Below are 17,500 nucleotides of genomic sequence, written 5' to 3'. Positions count from 1 at the left end.
CACACACAGGCACACACACGCGCACACACACACACACACTCTAACACACACGCACACACAGGCACACACACACTCTAACACACACACACGCACATGCACACACACACAGGCACACACACAAACACACACGCACACAGGCACACACACACACATGCACACACGCACATGCACGCACACACACGTAATGACACACACAGGCACACACACAGGCACACACACTCACGCACACACAATGACACACATGCATGCATACACACACAGGCACACACACACACTCACACACACACACACACACACACACACACACACACACACACACACACACACACACACGCACATCCCCAGTATTCCCATGTTGAGTCAGGCTGCAGGAATCCAGGCTATGTCCAGCTGTGTGTGTGTGTGTGTGTGTGTGTGTGTGTGTGTGAGTGAGTGTTTTTAATGCACTGAAGAATCAACACATTGCGTCCTCTGACCTCTGACCTCTGAGCTCTGACCTCTGTGTGTTTCCAGTCGTTCCAGTCTGAACGCCAAACCAGAGGAGACGGTTCCTCTGAACTGTGAGCGTCCGTACGTCACGGCTGCCGTCATCAACACGCATGACGCCAACCGCTCTGCCAGCTCCACCCTCTGCTCCCAGGCCAACATCGTGAGGGTGTCCGCCCTCTAAAGCTGGGACGGTGTGGGGGCCCCGGGTCTGTGAGGGGAGCAGGGCTGGTTGATCTCCTCTCACCCTGGGAAACTTAACTTACAGCCTTCAGATGTCAGAGAACTTCTTTGCTAACAAACTTCTGAGGGACTCACAGACCCACAGACCTCTCTGCTTAAAGGAACAGTACAACACACATGTGCACCTTTGCTGTCTCACCTGAGACAAGTGGACAAGATGGATTTCAGTTTCCACTCCGTGTCCTGTTTGGTCCAGAGAGCTGTTAGCGTAGCTTAGCACAAACAAGCTGATGTAGCTTCCTGAAGCAGAGGCCACACACACGCAGACCTGGCTCAGCTCCTCCCACCTGTCAATCTGAGCTCTCTGATTTAAACAAGCAAAGAAAATCAAAACGCTGACGTTACAAAAGCTTCCTCCACTCAAGAACGACAACAAGACCGGCCTCACACACACACACACACAGACACACAGATATATACACACATGCGCACACACACACACATGCGCACACACACACACACACACATATATACACACACACACACACACACACACATATATACACACACACACACACACATATATACACACACACACACATGCGCACACACACACACACACACACACACACACACACACACATACACACACACACATATATACACACACACATACACACATATATACACACACACACACACACACATATATATACACACACATACACACACACACACACACATACACACACACACACACAAGTCACATGACAACTGGTTAACTGTATTCACTCAGTGTGACTCTAGGCTGCGGTGCTTTGTATAGAATCCTGTTGCTATGGGAACCATAACAGCGGGAGCTCATATTATAGATCCAGATGTGATCGATCAGTTTGGCCGATCAACAGAGTTCCGATCAAACCTCCTCTGCTCCTCCTCAGTGACATCAGGGTTCATGGATCACAGGATGATGTCGTGTGTTTAGATAACATGTATGTGGCAGAAGATACCATGAGGTTTCCATCTTATCTTGGTTCTGTGAACACGCATCTCACACGTATGTCTACAGGTTATTACACAATGAAGGAGGAGCCACAAGGGGAGGCCACGCCTACAAACAACCTACACACCAGCAGAGACAGAGGGGTCATGTATGTGTGACAGAGGGGTCATGTGTGTGTGACAGAGGGGTCATGTGTGTGTGACAGAGGGGTCATGTATGTGTGTGACAGAGGGGTCATGTATGTGTGTGACAGAGGGGTCATGTATGTGTGACAGAGGGGTCATGTATGTGTGACAGAGGGGTCATGTATGTGTGTGTGACAGAGGGGTCATGTGTGTGTGTGACAGAGGGGTCATGTGTGTGTGACAGAGGGGTCATGTATGTGTGACAGAGGGGTCATGTGTGTGTGACAGAGGGGTCATGTGTGTGTGACAGAGGGGTCATGTGTGTGTGACAGAGGGGTCATGTATGTGTGACAGAGGGGTCATGTGTGTGTGACAGAGGGGTCATGTGTGTGTGACAGAGGGGTCATGTGTGTGTGTGACAGAGGGGTCATGTGTGTGTGACAGAGGGGTCATGTGTGTGTGTGACAGAGGGGTCATGTGTGTGTGTGACAGAGGGGTCATGTATGTGTGACAGAGGGGTCATGTGTGTGTGTGACAGAGGGGTCATGTGTGTGTGTGACAGAGGGGTCATGTATGTGTGTGATCTCCAGGAGGCTGCAGCTTCCAGAAGGCTGAGCGGACGTTCACACATACACACACACACACACACACACACACACACACACACACACACACACACACACACACTGATGTCACTTTGAGGTGTGTGGGAGGAAACAACACGTGTCCCAGAGGGTTCATCCTCTGGGGAACATGCAGGGGTTCAGGAAGTGAACTCAAATCAGTTTACTTCTGCTTTAATGTTGACGTTTTTATTCTAGTGGAGCGATGAAGAGGAAATATATGAGACAGACAGATATTAAATATTCCATACATGCATCATCATATAGACTCTGATCTACAGCTGAAGCCTTCAGGTGTAGATGAGGCACAGCTTCTGCTTCTTTCCTTCATTCTCCTTGTTTGTTTAAAGCTTTGATCTGGGTGATGATCTCTCCTCTCCTCCTCTTCTCTCCTCTTCCTCTCTCCAGTAGTGGTTGCTCCAATAGTGCTTAGGTTCCTGTGATCCTGTGATCTCATGTATGTGTGACAGAGGGGTCATGTATGTGTGACAGAGGGGTCATGTATGTGTGTGTGACAGAGGGGTCATGTGTGTGTGTGACAGAGGGGTCATGTGTGTGTGACAGAGGGGTCATGTATGTGTGACAGAGGGGTCATGTGTGTGTGACAGAGGGGTCATGTGTGTGTGACAGAGGGGTCATGTGTGTGTGTGACAGAGGGGTCATGTATGTGTGACAGAGGGGTCATGTGTGTGTGACAGAGGGGTCATGTGTGTGTGACAGAGGGGTCATGTGTGTGTGACAGAGGGGTCATGTATGTGTGACAGAGGGGTCATGTGTGTGTGTGACAGAGGGGTCATGTGTGTGTGACAGAGGGGTCATGTGTGTGTGTGACAGAGGGGTCATGTGTGTGTGTGACAGAGGGGTCATGTATGTGTGACAGAGGGGTCATGTGTGTGTGTGACAGAGGGGTCATGTGTGTGTGTGACAGAGGGGTCATGTATGTGTGTGACAGAGGGGTCATGTGTGTGTGTGACAGAGGGGTCATGTGTGTGTGTGACAGAGGGGTCATGTGTGTGTGTGACAGAGGGGTCATGTATGTGTGACAGAGGGGTCATGTATGTGTGTGACAGAGGGGTCATGTGTGTGTGTGACAGAGGGGTCATGTGTGTGTGACAGAGGGGTCATGTGTGTGTGTGACAGAGGGGTCATGTGTGTGTGTGACAGAGGGGTCATGTGTGTGTGACAGAGGGGTCATGTGTGTGTGTGACCCCCTCCTCTCCTCTCTCCCCATGTTTGTTGGCGTTTGCCAGTCAGCAGAGCAATAACAGGCAGGGTCTGTAGATATTACTTTACCTCCCTCCTTCCTCCTCCATCCTCCCTCCTCCGTCCTCCTCCCTCCTTCCTCTTGCCTCCTGCCTCCCTCCCTCCTCCCTCCTCCATCCTCCATCCTCTATCCTCCCTCCTTCCTCCTCCCTCTCTGCTCCCTCCTCCATCCTCCCCCCTCCCTCCTCCCGTCTGAGCTGAGATCTCTGGTTGATCATTGTTGTGTTGCTTGCTGACTTCCTGTGGTTTAGTTTCTGATGTGGTTGAAGCGTCTGCACCCATCATGATCAGATGTGACCTCACTGCAGTCTGTGTGTTTACATACGTGTCACTATGAGGAACATGAGGACAGACGGTTCTCTCCTGTGTCGGAGCCGTGGTTACGTTCATCAGGTCCCTGCTCTGATTGAAGGCACTGATCGGTTTCACAGGGAGGCGAGCCGAGCAGGACGAGGACAGGACAGGCAGAGAGACGTCGTCCCTCAGTTTGTCTCCACCGTCCTCACCTCTTTCATCTTCACTTGGTCCCTGACGACCTCTCTGACCTTCTGGGCCATCATCTCTCGCCCCTCGGGGCAGGAAGTGAGCGTGGGTCTGTCTGAACTCTGGACGCCACACGTCTTTGGTAAAGAGACAAGAGAGCGACCTTTGGTAACAGAGCGAGCTGGTGCTGCAGGTAGAGGGTCTGAGTCCTCTACGTAAACACATGACATCATGTGTGGGTCAGGGGTCATGACTCTGATGATGTGAAGACCTGATCTTCTTCCTCACCTCGGCCTCTCTTCAAGCTCGACTTCAGGTTGGAGAGCCGAGAGAAAAGCACAGCAGAACATCTACAGACTGATCTGGATCCATCTGGATCACATCTCCATCAGTGGATCAGGTTTCTGATGATTGATTACTGATGACTGATGATTGATCTCCATTTGAACCTAATCAAACCCCCGTCACTACCCATAATCCCTCACTGACATTATGCAAGTCCACTCTGGGTTTCTTCCTCTGTGATGTTTTATAAACGCAGCCTCAGCTTTGTATCCTGGAGAGAAGAAGAAGCGGCGTATTTTTGTGGATATTATTCGTTGTTTGTTGGCAGAAGCTTTTTGGATTGTATAAAATAAGAAAAGAAGCAGAGTAACTGTGTCTCTTGCTCGTGCTCGTGTGCTGTAGCTCCTTCTCTGTTCTCTGTTGTGGTAAACTTCCTTTCTGTTCCCTTTAGGTTCCAGCTCGTTCTTCTAAAGCTCCTCCAGACTTAAATGCATGCGTTTGCATTCGATTCGTTGGGTTTGATGTTTTTGCACCGGTTGTTGTGAGGATGATTGTGATCAGTAGGACTTTTTGATTTGTTCCAGCTTGTGTTGATTGATGAGATACTGTTTATGATGACGTTACAATAAAAGAAGAAGAAGAAGGTTTAGTCGTGGGTTGCAGTGTGAGTAAATAGAATAAAGCTGAAGTCCTCGTTAGCCTGAGCGTCTCTGTGGCTTTGGCTCTTTGCTCTTTATGTTGTCTTTGTTTGAGGTGGAGTAACCATGGCGACCCGGCCAGCATACACACTCACACACACACATACACACCTAATGCTGAGGTTATGGTCGAGTTTCCTGGAGATACTCACAGTCCCCAGAGGAGGAGTCCTAATCCTGACGGTGATCCTCATCCTCCCGACCTCTCCATGGTGTCACCATCAGACCAAACATTCCCCGTACAAGTCACCACGGCAACGACTGCTGAGTGGAAACTTGCTGTGGATGTTTGTGGTCTCCAGAGGATGAATCATAATGGATCTGACTCGCCCTGAGCACCATCACAGGTTCATTACTGAAGCTTGTGAAGAACGTCTCTCTGCAGGTCGACGAAGCTCCACAGAGCTGCAGACACCAGGAGGCTGGAGGCAGCAGTGATGGCGTCGGCTTCAGGGTTTCTCTCCAGCTATTTATATTCTTTCAGGGTCAGGGGGCAACGTTCATATCTGGAATGTTTGGCTGAGCAGAGAGGGGAGAAGAACCAGAATAGAACCAATGTGGGATACATCTACAGCTGCAGATCTGCACTGAGCTGAGGAGCACTGAGATCCAAACCAGGCCCTGATGTTGTTTTATTTTAAGTTGTAGCATGTTGTCTGTATGGATATGAGAGCAGATGGAGCAGCACACACACACACACACACACACACCCATCACCACACAGAGGCTCAGTGTCTCTGACCGCACACACACACACATGTGGGAGGTCAGAGAGGAAACAATGCGTCTTCTGTGACGCCGCACGGAAGTCAGGTCCTGCACATCGTCCAGCAGCTGACAGAGCCGGCGAGGGCGTGAACACGGAGAGAAGAAGCATTCAGAGCTCCTTCACACCTACAGACTCTTGGTCCAGCTCCAGACTCCAAACATCTCCAGGAGGCTGCAGCTTCCAACAGCAAAACAATGGAAGCAACAGAGTTCAGAAGATGTTTAGAGGTTCAGGCCCTGTGAATGGAAGTTCACTGAAGAAGGCTGAGCGGACGTTCACACATACACACACACACACACACACACACACACACACACACACACACACACACACACACACACACTGATGTCACTTTGAGGTGTGTGGGAGGAAACAACACGTGTCCCAGAGGGTTCATCCTCTGGGGAACATGCAGGGGTTCAGGAAGTGAACTCAAATCAGTTTACTTCTGCTTTAATGTTGACGTTTTTATTCTAGTGGAGCGATGAAGAGGAAATATATGAGACAGACAGATATTAAATATTCCATACATGCATCATCATATAGACTCTGATCTACAGCTGAAGCCTTCAGGTGTAGATGAGGCACAGCTTCTGCTTCTTTCCTTCATTCTCCTTGTTTGTTTAAAGCTTTGATCTGGGTGATGATCTCTCCTCTCCTCCTCTTCTCTCCTCTTCCCTTCTCCAGTAGTGGTTGCTCCAATAGTGCTTAGGTTCCTGTGATCTGCTGCTAAACCTCCAGGCTCTATGTCATTGTTTATCTGTTGCTGAGTCCTGAAAGTCTAAATATCTTTAAAACAAATGAAAGACTCGGTCAGGGATCTCTTTGCACACAGAGAAACAGATTATGGTTTTCACAGCTTATCTTGGTTTTGCAGGCAGCAGGCCAGGAGCCCAGATGTTCTCCTCCCTCTCCACGATGTCCAGCTCCTCCGGGGGATCCTAAGATGTTCCCAGTCCAGATGGGATGTTTGACCCGTCCAGGAGGTCTCTGGGTCAGATTCATGGACCACACTGGTTCCTCTCTATCTGAAGGAGTAGAGGTTCCAGTCGGACCTTCTCCCCGTGTCTCTCCTGCCTCATTCACAGAACACAACACCTTCAGCCCAAATGTCCACTCGTCTGCAGAAGCTCCCGATCAGCGGCATGGAGCTCCTGTGAGAGGCGGGCGGGTCACAGGGACACTTCCTGTCACCGTCTGTCACTTCCTGATCATTCTGGCAGTTTAGGTTTTAGACTTTCAGGAGCCTGTAAAGTACAAAGTGACCCCGGTTGTGTCCGTGTTGTGTGTTCTCTTGTGTTGTCAGGACAGCCGTTCCATCTCAATCTGGGGCTCCTTGGCTGCGGCCGTGCCGTTGGGGGGACTCGTCCAAGCTTTGGGCGCCGCCTGGCCGCAGCACGGCTGAGGAACGTCCACAGACGGCCCGTGAGTCACAGTGAGCAAGGTGGAGTCGTCCGACGGTGGCGAGGAAGAGGAAGCCAGCTTTGAGGATTTCCGTCCGTAGTACAGAGCCCAGAGCAGGGTGAGGGTCAGAGCCATGGCCAGGATCTGAGCCACGCCGATGGACACGCCCAGGAAACGCAAGACCTGCAGCTGCTTCGTCCCACGGATGAAACTGTAGATCTTTGGCCCACAGCCCTGTGAGACATTCAGCAAACACAGAGAAGAATCAGCACAACACACACACACACACACACACACACACACACACACACACAGCTGTGGGAGTGAGTTCAGATCCAAGACAGAGAAGATAGAGGTGAAGGTGTTAGCTTCATTATAGCATCACAGCTCTGTGAGTGAAGCCAGGAGATATGGTGAGAAGAAACAACATCATGGATCCATGAGGGTCCATCAGAGACCTACAGAGCTGAAGACCTCCTGCTTCTCTGTTACTTTGAGTCTGAGTTCTGGATGTTGTGTGTGTGGAATCAAAATGAACCAAACACACGCACACACACGCACACACACACACACACACACACACAGACATTTTCCAGATCAGCCTTGATGTTTCCATGTGTCAGGTTGGAGGAATGTGGAGCAGTGACGCTGAGCCGTCCCTCACTTCTACCTGCCTCCTCCTCCTTCCTCCTCCTCCTCTTCCTCCCTGGCAGCTCTACACTAACACTGTCTGGCATGTGGCACCCAAAGGTGAACTTCACATTCAGCTCATGAATTTCATGCCTCCTTCTCTCTCTCTCTCTCTCTCTCTCTCTCTCTCTCTCTCTCTCTCTCTCTCTCCTCATCCTTCCTGTGCAATGTGTGTGTGTGTGGGTGTGTGTGTGTGTGTGTCTGTGTGTCACCTCTTGGTGGAGGTCGCTGAGGTCACTGTAGTGGGCGTGGCGAGCACATCCTGGGTACTGATTGGAGCAGCAGGAGTCTGGGGGCCATTCCATCTCTGTCATCTCCAGCCAATCAGTGAAGTAGATCACACCGCAGCACTTAAACTATACAACACACACACACACACACTCACAGCACCCTGAGGACAATATATGTGTGTGTGTGTGTGTGTGTGTGTGTGTGTGTGTGCGCACGCGTGCGTGCGTGCGTGCATGTGTGTGTTGACCTCTGACCTCTGTCTGGAAGGTGTTCCAGGTGTGTGTGAGCCACTGGTAACGTTGCAGACCATAATTTGGCATCCGGGACTTCAAGCTGATCATATCAGACCGCTGCACTGAGGGCTGAACACACACACACACACACACACACACACACACACACACAGCTCTATGTTTAGACGCTTGTAATAATAATTGCATTAAACGGGCAAATGTGAGAGTTAAGAGTAAAAAGTATTCAGGGTCATAATCCATACTCAATAATTAATAATCAATCCCTACAGGACTTTGGCCCTGTGCAGCCCTGGTGGAGGTATGAGCGCTCTCACCTCGTCATACGTCCACACGCCACTCGCCAGCTCCACACAGAAGATCACCAGCAAGCTACCGAAATACTGCAGGAGAAGAAGAGTGGAGATCATGAATACTGCAGCCAGCGCGTGATGACACACAGGCAGGTGACACCCAGGGGTGACAGGGAGAAGAGAATCACTTACACACACACACACACACACACACACACACACACACCCCGGGCGGTCAGGCAGTGTGAACAGAGGCTGCATGAAGCTGGAGAACTGTTTGTTTACACAGTGTAAATATTAGAGGGAGACAGATGGATCACACACACACACACACACACACGCACGCACACACACACACCTCCTGTCTCTGTGATTCTCTGCCTGCCATCTATCAAAGTGGTGGGAGGTTGACCTTTTGACCTCATCTGTGTGTGTGTGTGTGTGTGTGTGTGTGTGTTCAGGCACACAGATTGGATCTCTCGTCCATCTGTCAGAGCTTCCTGGATCAGATGTTGTGGTGAACTTTGACAGCAGCTCACAGATGTGTGAGTGAATATCAGAGGTCACTTCCTTGTGTGTTTACATCCAGCAGCCATTTTAAAATACACAGGAGACATAAAAACTCAACATCCTGTGCTGCTCCCCAGAGGAGGAACCCTCTCCTCTGCGACAGAGGAGGAGACAGAGGAGGACTTACTGACAGGTCAGAGGCAAGTGGTGTCTTTAAGTTGGGGGGGTGGTGTCTATTTTTAAGCGCTCTTTTCCTGGAAGTACCCAGCAGACTGCAACATAAGCCCTGCAGACGCCTCTGACTCCTCTGACTCCTCTGACTCCTCCACTCTGCATGTAAACATCACGAAACACGTCCACTTGGATCATCTGGAGATCTGAAGTGTCTCCATTTTCTGCTTTATGGTCCTGTGTTTGTGTGAACTTCAGGTGTGTGCGGACAGCGTGAGGCCGTGTGTCGCCTGCATTGTGGCGTTTTGGCCCAGGTGTCTCTGGGTTGGTGATGTGTTTGAGGATGGGCGGGGTCAGTTCCTGTCTCTGCCCGTTTCCCATCTATTCACCCAGCTGAAGCATCTGGCATTCTCATGTTTCTGGATTTAATCTCCACTGTGGGACAATGGGGAACCCCCACCTCACACACACACACACACACACACACACACACACACGAACACACACGAACACACACACACACTCACAGATACAGACACACACTGGCTGTGTGACGTACCCAGGACAGGAGCAGCAGATTGCATTTCAGCGTGCCGCAGTAACCCAACATGGCCACAATGATGAGAAAACAACACACTGCAATGATCACTGGATGGACGGCTGGAGAATACGTGAGGACTGCTGCTTCCTCCAACCTGGGGAGGGGGGGGGGGGGGGGGGGAGCGATGAGGGGGAGGAGACAGAGAGACAGAGAGACAGAGGGGGCAGAGGGGTTAAATAGTATCAAAAGTATCCAGTATAGAAAATAATGCAGATTTATCACACTGCAGATCAGAGGTCAGCTCAGGCCAGTGTGTGTGCGTGTGTTTGTGTGTGTGTGTGTGAGACCCCCACGATCTGCTCACATGTGACGGCCTCCCTACAAACACGTCATGTGACACACATGTACCACTCACATCATGATGTCAGAGAGATTTCAGATACTAGAAAGCTGAATACTTTAGGAATGAATGAAGAAAGTCCTAATATTTATAATAATCTAGAGTTCAGTATTCCATGATTCTAAAGTCCATGGTCAGACTTTTTGAATATGCACACAAAACGTACTCTATTCTATTTCCTCTAAACATGATCCCTTCTTCTCTGAGGCCCTCACAGCCGAGCTTCTCCTCCCTGCAGCTTCCTGACCGACCAGTAGGAGGTGCTGGTGCTCTGACACCAACTTGATCCCTATTTCCATCAGGGTGGTGACCTGATCTGGGCAGCGACCAAGGCTCCCTGCAGGGGGGAGCCGGTTTGAAACCAATCTGATCTGAATCTGTTGACATTATTACACTGTATCATGATCTTTATTATTGATTTACTTATTGGGAGTTCAGTCAAGGCTTAACATGTAAACAGCTGTGCACAGACAGTGGTGGGGTCTCTCTCTCTCTCTCTCTCTCTCTCTCTCTCTCTCTCTCTGTCTCTCACCCTCTCTCTCTCCCTCTCTCCCTCTCTCTCTCTCTCTCTCTCTCTCTCTCTCTCTCTCTCATAACTTAAGGTTCTGTGTATTGTGGTGAGTTTGAACAGTAGAGAGGTCACTGACCTCTGGAGTGGACTCACCTGGTGTGTGCTGTCAGGGTCAGTACAGTGCTGAGGGAGTCCCTGAGCCAGGCTGCCACTCCCAGGACACATGCTGACATCAGCTGGGACACACACACACACACACACACACACACACACACACATATCAATTCCTGCTTCCTACAAATAACATTTCAGAATGTCAAACATGCACACACATACAGATGGTGGCCTACTTAAAGTGCAAAGCTGTCAGAGAGGAAAAATGCAGGGAGGGAGAGAGAGGGAGGGGGAGAGAGAGGGAGAGAGAGAGAGAGAGGGAGAGAGAGAGAGAGAGAGAGGGAGGGGGGGAGGGAGAGAGAGAGGGAGGGGGGGGAGGGAGGGAGAGAGGAAGGTTTGGGGTTAGGGTTAGATCCATTCTGATTGGCTTAATGATCTCATCTCATATAGATAAATATCGATCTGATCTGTTAATGATTTCTAATTGGTTGAGAGTCCAGATGGAGGCCTGGACTCGTCCCTGGTGTGGATGGTGTCACCATAGTAACCTGGTCTCAAACTTCCATGTGTTTTAGAGAAGGCATGAAGAAGACGATGCAACATGTGACTGTAAACATCCTGAGTTTACACCTTTAATGTAAACATTCACCGATACAAACCAAACTATGACATGTGACTCATTTATGAGATGGAGCTCCGTGTTTCAAACTATTTTATGGAAACTTCTGAAATACCACAATGGAAGTTTAGTTTTAGAAAGTTATAGAAATTCATCCGTCAGAATCTATATGAAGCCAAATTCACGAAAATGAAGTTCAGGTTCACCACAGGGGGTCAAATCAAGGCTGAGGGGGATGAGAGGAATTCTTCTCTACAAATAGAGACTGAAAAATACAAACACAAGGGCCTCACATCCAAAGTGTTGCTGCTATTTTCTCCTTAAATGAGTGTGACGTCACTGTCATTGAAAGGATAAATAGTAGAAGAAGAACAAAGATGTGACAATGCTTTAGCATGCTTTGGGCTTTTATTGTGGAGGGCAGAACTTCTATCTTTGTGCTGTAGAAGAAAGGACAACACGGATCCATAAGGGTCCATTAGAGACCTACAGACCCGAGGAGAAGCACACACTGTCTCTTAAATGACTGATTGGATCTGAGTGTATTTGTGATTTAAAGTATTGATAAACGAACGTCTAAGCCACAGTCAAGTGTAATCTATAGAATAACGGTATATGCGCTGTCACCATGCAGACCAGCTGCTCGTCTCACCCAGAAGAGTAAGTTGAGCGCGTACAGCAGGCAGCGCAGGCACCTCACCGCGTCCTCCTGAGCCATTCCGAGCTGCGCCTCATCTTAACCCGGGACACCATGGCAACATCATTCACTGTCAACAAATAACACGCAATCCCACTGATACTTCCTGCAGATTAACATCAATTACTCCCCCCAGAGTGGCGCCGCTGTGCACCAAGCGCGTCTCCTCTGTGCGTAAAGGCAACGTACCGGCCTGTCCCGCTCGGGCTCGCACGGGTTTGGGAGCGAAGTCTCGATTTAGCAGCCCGGTGACATCCGTGAGAAGCTCCAGAAAACATTCGCAACAGGTGGTTTCTTACTTTCCTCTCAGCCCGCCCGGGATGATGCAGTGTAACCGATCATCACTCATTCAGCGACTGCGCCACGAGTGGAGGAACTCGCGTTTTCTCCCCTTTAAACAAGTTTCCTGGAGCTGCACTGCGTTAAAAAGTAAAAATCCGTTGGTCCGCTTATAAACTCTGAAGTGGACAAACCCGAAGTAAGACTCTGGTGTACGAGCAGAGGCCAGAACTTCTCCAGAACGTCTGTGCGTTTACATCCCATCCTGTGCGTCAACAGTCCGGGGGAGTTCGTGTTGTGCGCCGTCCTGTTGCGGTTGTGCGTTCAGAGGCAGCAGCAGCAGTGTTGGTCTGTGGGCTGCAGGGGGCAGGAGGGGGGCTGCAGGGGGGCGGGGGCGGCGCGCTGTCCTGCCCCGTCCTCATTCACTATGGACGAGAAAGCACTTAACATAACGCTCATCACATTCTCAAACCGAAATGAATCAAAAGGTTCCGTTCGATGTCCTTATGAAAATATTCAGGCAGTGTACCAAGGCCTCCAATGTCTAATTATTTATCTTTCACTTTATATCAGTATTATTATAGTTTGTAATATACAATTATTGTAGTAATCCATCTCCATAATGGACAGGATGTTTAACAAAGTGTATGATGAAGTTTGTCAGGTTATATGTTTATCCCACTCTTCTTTTTCGTGCCAATTAATTAAGTGACTCATTTATTTGTGCATATTTGGAGACATTTTCATAAAATCAAATCACTACGTTGTTGTGACACCCTTACAAACTACATGTCCCACAATGCACTTTGGTGCAGCCTACAAATTCAACGCCGGCATTTGCTCGGACCAATCAGAGCGCAGAGAGCTGGCTGCGTCACGCGCTCTGACCTCACTCTGGGGCTATTTTTTCTGAGGGACACAGCGGCTGGCGGCGCCATATTGAAAGACTCAAATTCTATTCTTAATCGGTCAGAACGTCGAATATAACGCCATGTTGTACTTAGAGGATTATCTCGAAAGTGAGTACGGTCTTCTCACATTCCCCCACGGCCTTTCCGGCGCGTTTTGTGCGTTAAATGCGTGTTATTTCACCCGCTGTTGTGCTCCGGGTGTTAGCCTAGCCATGTTAGCATGTTAACGTCTTTTTCTTCTCTGGCAGTGATCGAGCAGCTTCCCATGGATCTCCGCGACAGGTTTACGGAAATGAGGGAGATGGACCTGCAGGTTCAAAGTACGTACACCAGAGCGGCGATCGAGTGAGCGAACAGCGGAGCACGGCGAGCTGCTCCGTCTGCGCTCCTGAGCTCTACTATCAGAGACAACACGCTCCCGGCTCGTTATTCACACACCGGGCAGCGGCTCCGTGAGCTGTGAGGGCTCGATACAGCCCGACATGTTGTTAGCCGCTCGGCTCTCTGATTAGCACCGAAGCTAATTGGACCCGGTACATTGCAGGATAAGGCTCGGGTCACACTGGACCGGCTTTGGCATGGCGGACTAGGAAAAACACCCTAAAATTATGGTCTATTAGGTTTAATGTTTACCGTAAACCCATGACCAATGTGCATTAATTGGAAATACTAAATTGCCCATTAATAACTTAATAATATACCGGTGCAGGATGCATTGATCCTGATTCACTCCACTGGACTGCTTATGATGCCTGACTACATGCTTATTTATCTTTAATACAAATTATTCAGATTTCAATTATACAGACTTCTTCAAGGGGAATATTAGGGCAATTGAAAAAAAATGAATGTATGAAGTTTGTGTGATGACAGTTGTGTAGAACGGAACACTTTATTACACATATATGTGGATGATTGTTCATGATTGCATTTAATTGGGCCCAGTACACAGAATGTCTGCAAATGTCGATGTGAACTTATATCTCTCTGGAGGAGGAATGAGTCACGGTGGACTGGATTTATTTTTATTCTTCTGTATTTGAGATGGCGTTTGTTTGACTCGCGGTTTTCTTTCCGTCCTGTCCAGATGCTACAGACCAGCTGGAGCAGAAGGTGATTGAGTTTTTTGTAAACGCAAAGAAGAACAAACCAGAGTGGAGGGAAGAACAGATGGAGGTTATCAAAAAGGTAAATGTGCTGCTGGTGTGCAGGTGGAGGAGACGACACCTGTGGGGTCGCACATTAACTTGTGTCAATAACCTGAGTGAACTGTTTGTTACTTTATGTTGACGTATGTTACAGGGGGCTGTGGCTCAGTATAAATGTTCTATGCCAACAACGTATTTACACATTTTCTGACCACAGATTCTGACTGACCGTCCCCATCATAGTATTACTATTACTGTGGTTCTCTCATGTCATGTGTGTGTTGACCCGACCTTTGCCCTGTGTCCAGGATTATTACAAGGCTCTAGAAGATGCAGATGAGAAAGTACAGCTGGCCAATCAGATTTATGATTTGGTGAGTAAACCTCGTCACTGTCACATTAGTCCTGTTTGTTTGTATGTGTGTGTGTGTGTGTGTGTGTGTGAGATATCTGTGGTTGTGTCCAGCCAGTTGGCCGGCTGCTCTCTGGGTGATCAGCAGCCGTCCACTGTCACTTCCCCTCTCTGCTTTGTGCTGCTATGACAACAGAGGACACTGATTGCTTACATGACCACTATGGTGAAAACAAGAATCATATTTTTAAAGTTTACTCTTAAATAACATTTTCAAAAGACTCTGATTAATTAAGTCCTTCATTAATTTCTGAATTGTCTTCACTTTTGAAGCCGAGTTATCTCGTGGTTTAGCCGAGCGGTTTCCAAATCCCCCTGGATGATGGCTAACATGTTTGGTTTGCCATGTAATGTTGTCCAGCCACCACTAGATGGCAGTCGTCACCAAGTCATAAGAAGCAGCCAGCAGCTCCAGGTCATGATGGTGATGTTGTGTTTGCTGCTCTCATCTGCTGAGATCTTCATTCTTTCTGTGCTTCAGGTGGACCGGCACCTGAGGAAGCTGGACCAGGAGCTGGCCAAGTTTAAGATGGAGCTGGAGGCAGACAACGCCGGCATCACCGAGATCCTGGAGAGACGTGAGTGAGGGGGGCAGCAGAGTGACAGCTGTCAGGGCTTCTGCTCCGTCTGTTTACACTGTGGAATGGTTTTGTGATGGATTGTTGAATAAGAGAGAAGGTTAAAGTTCTAATGAAGCTGAGAGCGTCTCTCCCTCTGTCACACACACACACACACACACACACCTTCAACCTGCTTCATTTCCCTTTTCTTTTCTTGTAGGATCTTTAGAGATGGACAGTCCCTCCCAGCCCGTCAACAACCACCACGTCCACGCTCACACTACAGCAGAAAGTAAGTTGTGTGTGTTCATGTGTGTGTGTGAGTGTGTGAGTGGTCTGTGGTCAGGTTCTGACAGCCCGTCTGTTTGTGTGGTGACAGAGAGGAAGTACAACACGCCGGCACACCACACCACAGAGCACGTCCCAGAGAAGAAGTTCAAGTCAGAAGCTTTGCTCTCCACGCTCACCTCAGACGCCTCCAAGGAGAACACACCAGGTGAGAAACCGACCAATCACAGGGCAGCAGGTCTAGATCAAAAGGTAGAGGTTCATTTAAAGAGGCCCAGCACTCATGGGGTCGTCACACCGTGTTTCTTCTTCTGCAGGCTGTCGGACGAACAACACGACGGCGTCCACCAACAACGTCTACAGCGTGAACTCCTCTCAGCCCTTGGCCTCCTACAACCTGAGCTCCCTGCCCGCTGGGCCCGGGGCCGGAGCCGGGGCCATCACCATGGCTGCTGCACAGGCCGTCCAGGCCACAGCACAGGTGAGCACAGACGTCAGCCTGAGGAAGAGGAGCATGCATAGAATGAAGAGCACAGCAACTTTAACTGAGAAATCCCAGGAACGTGTGTGTGTGTGTGTTTACACCAGAGTGAGAAAAAGAGGTTTCTCTGCATGATGAACCATGCTGAGGTCCAGACCTGTATCAAATGAGAGAACACAGTTTTGTCTTTGGTGTGAAAGTGCCAGAACATTCCATCATGTGTGGGAGCAGCTGCATGTTTGTTCATACGTGTGTGTGTGTGTGTGCGCGCAGATGAAGGAGGGCAGGAGGACGTCCAGTCTGAAGGCGAGCTACGAGGCCATCAAGAACAACGACTTCCAGCTGGGCAGGGAGTTCTCTCTGTCCCGGGAGGCGTCGGGTTACTCCTCCTCCGCTCTGGCCTCCACCCTCACCCAGACCCTGAACCCCACCACCGCCTCCGACTCCAGGGGCCGCAAGTCCAAGTAAGACGCCGTCCATGAGCAGGAGTCGACCTGTTTATGTGTGAAGCTGAACGCTTGGTGCAGAGGTCGATGTAACAAACAGAAGTGTGTGTGTTCTCCTTTCAGAAGCAGCATCAAGTCTTCCAATCATCAGTCCTCTTCATCCTCCTCCTCCTCTTCGTTGTCGTCTTGCTCCTCTTCTTCGGCTCTGGCCCAGGAGCTTTCCCAGCAGGCCTCTGTGCTGCCGGAGGCCGAGGCCAACAGCCAGGTGGACTGGACCTACGACCCCAATGAGCCCCGGTACTGCATCTGTAACCAGGTACACACACGCATACTCACTCACACGCTCGCTCGCTCTCACTCTCACACACTCACTCACAGGCTCACTCACACACACTCACTCACTCACTTAGACACACACACACTCACTTAGACACACACACACTCACTCAGACACACACACGCCATGTTGTGGTGTTGCAGCTCTCAGGCTCAAAGCTTCTCACACACTCACATGTTCTTTACACTTGCCTCTGTATTTTCTCTTATATTTGTGTGTTTGCTCCTCTGATGCCTCAAACTGTACGACCTTTGACCCTTCCAGGTTTCTTATGGAGAGATGGTTGGC

At 49.6% G+C, this 17,500-nt stretch overlaps 3 protein-coding genes across 3 annotated transcripts in view; 2 read left to right on the top strand and 1 right to left on the bottom strand.

Moving 5' to 3' along the window:
* The window catches only part of LOC143011554 (A-type voltage-gated potassium channel KCND2-like), a 3,267-nt gene extending 2,597 nt beyond the window's left edge, over positions 1-670 (top strand). Inside the window, exon 5 of the mRNA XM_076164457.1 lies at positions 514-670. Coding sequence (XP_076020572.1) covers positions 514-670 — 157 coding nt within the window. The remainder of the gene's footprint in view (positions 1-513) is intronic.
* A 5,715-nt stretch (positions 671-6,385) lies between these two features.
* Positions 6,386-12,945, bottom strand: tspan12 (tetraspanin 12). Its single transcript, XM_076164458.1, has 8 exons — positions 12,540-12,945; positions 12,306-12,420; positions 11,074-11,156; positions 10,028-10,163; positions 8,812-8,877; positions 8,498-8,605; positions 8,225-8,368; positions 6,386-7,556 (listed from the first exon to the last, which is right to left on the bottom strand). The coding sequence occupies exons 2-8, from the start codon at positions 12,369-12,371 to the stop codon at positions 7,221-7,223; spliced, it is 939 nt and encodes a 312-aa protein (XP_076020573.1). The 5' UTR covers positions 12,372-12,420; positions 12,540-12,945; the 3' UTR covers positions 6,386-7,220.
* Positions 12,946-13,511: 566 nt separating this feature from the next.
* ing3 (inhibitor of growth family, member 3) overlaps positions 13,512-17,500 on the top strand; it is a 4,529-nt gene continuing 540 nt past the window's right edge. Inside the window, exons 1-11 of the mRNA XM_076164497.1 lie at positions 13,512-13,648; positions 13,789-13,860; positions 14,628-14,728; positions 14,997-15,062; positions 15,582-15,678; positions 15,881-15,952; positions 16,040-16,156; positions 16,266-16,429; positions 16,703-16,893; positions 16,999-17,191; positions 17,477-17,500. The exon at positions 17,477-17,500 is cut by the window's right edge and continues 15 nt beyond it. Coding sequence (XP_076020612.1) covers positions 13,621-13,648; positions 13,789-13,860; positions 14,628-14,728; positions 14,997-15,062; positions 15,582-15,678; positions 15,881-15,952; positions 16,040-16,156; positions 16,266-16,429; positions 16,703-16,893; positions 16,999-17,191; positions 17,477-17,500 — 1,125 coding nt within the window. The 5' untranslated portion in view covers positions 13,512-13,620. The remainder of the gene's footprint in view (positions 13,649-13,788; positions 13,861-14,627; positions 14,729-14,996; positions 15,063-15,581; positions 15,679-15,880; positions 15,953-16,039; positions 16,157-16,265; positions 16,430-16,702; positions 16,894-16,998; positions 17,192-17,476) is intronic.

Source organism: Genypterus blacodes, unplaced genomic scaffold, assembly GCF_046128005.1.
Source record: "Genypterus blacodes isolate CSIRO-AG114 ecotype Tasmania unplaced genomic scaffold, CSIRO-AGI_Gbla_v1 ptg000136l_1, whole genome shotgun sequence".
In the NCBI taxonomy this organism is placed as follows: Eukaryota; Metazoa; Chordata; class Actinopteri; order Ophidiiformes; family Ophidiidae; genus Genypterus; species Genypterus blacodes.
Note: the sequence above shows the minus strand (reverse complement) of the source record. Positions and strands in the feature narration are given on the sequence as shown.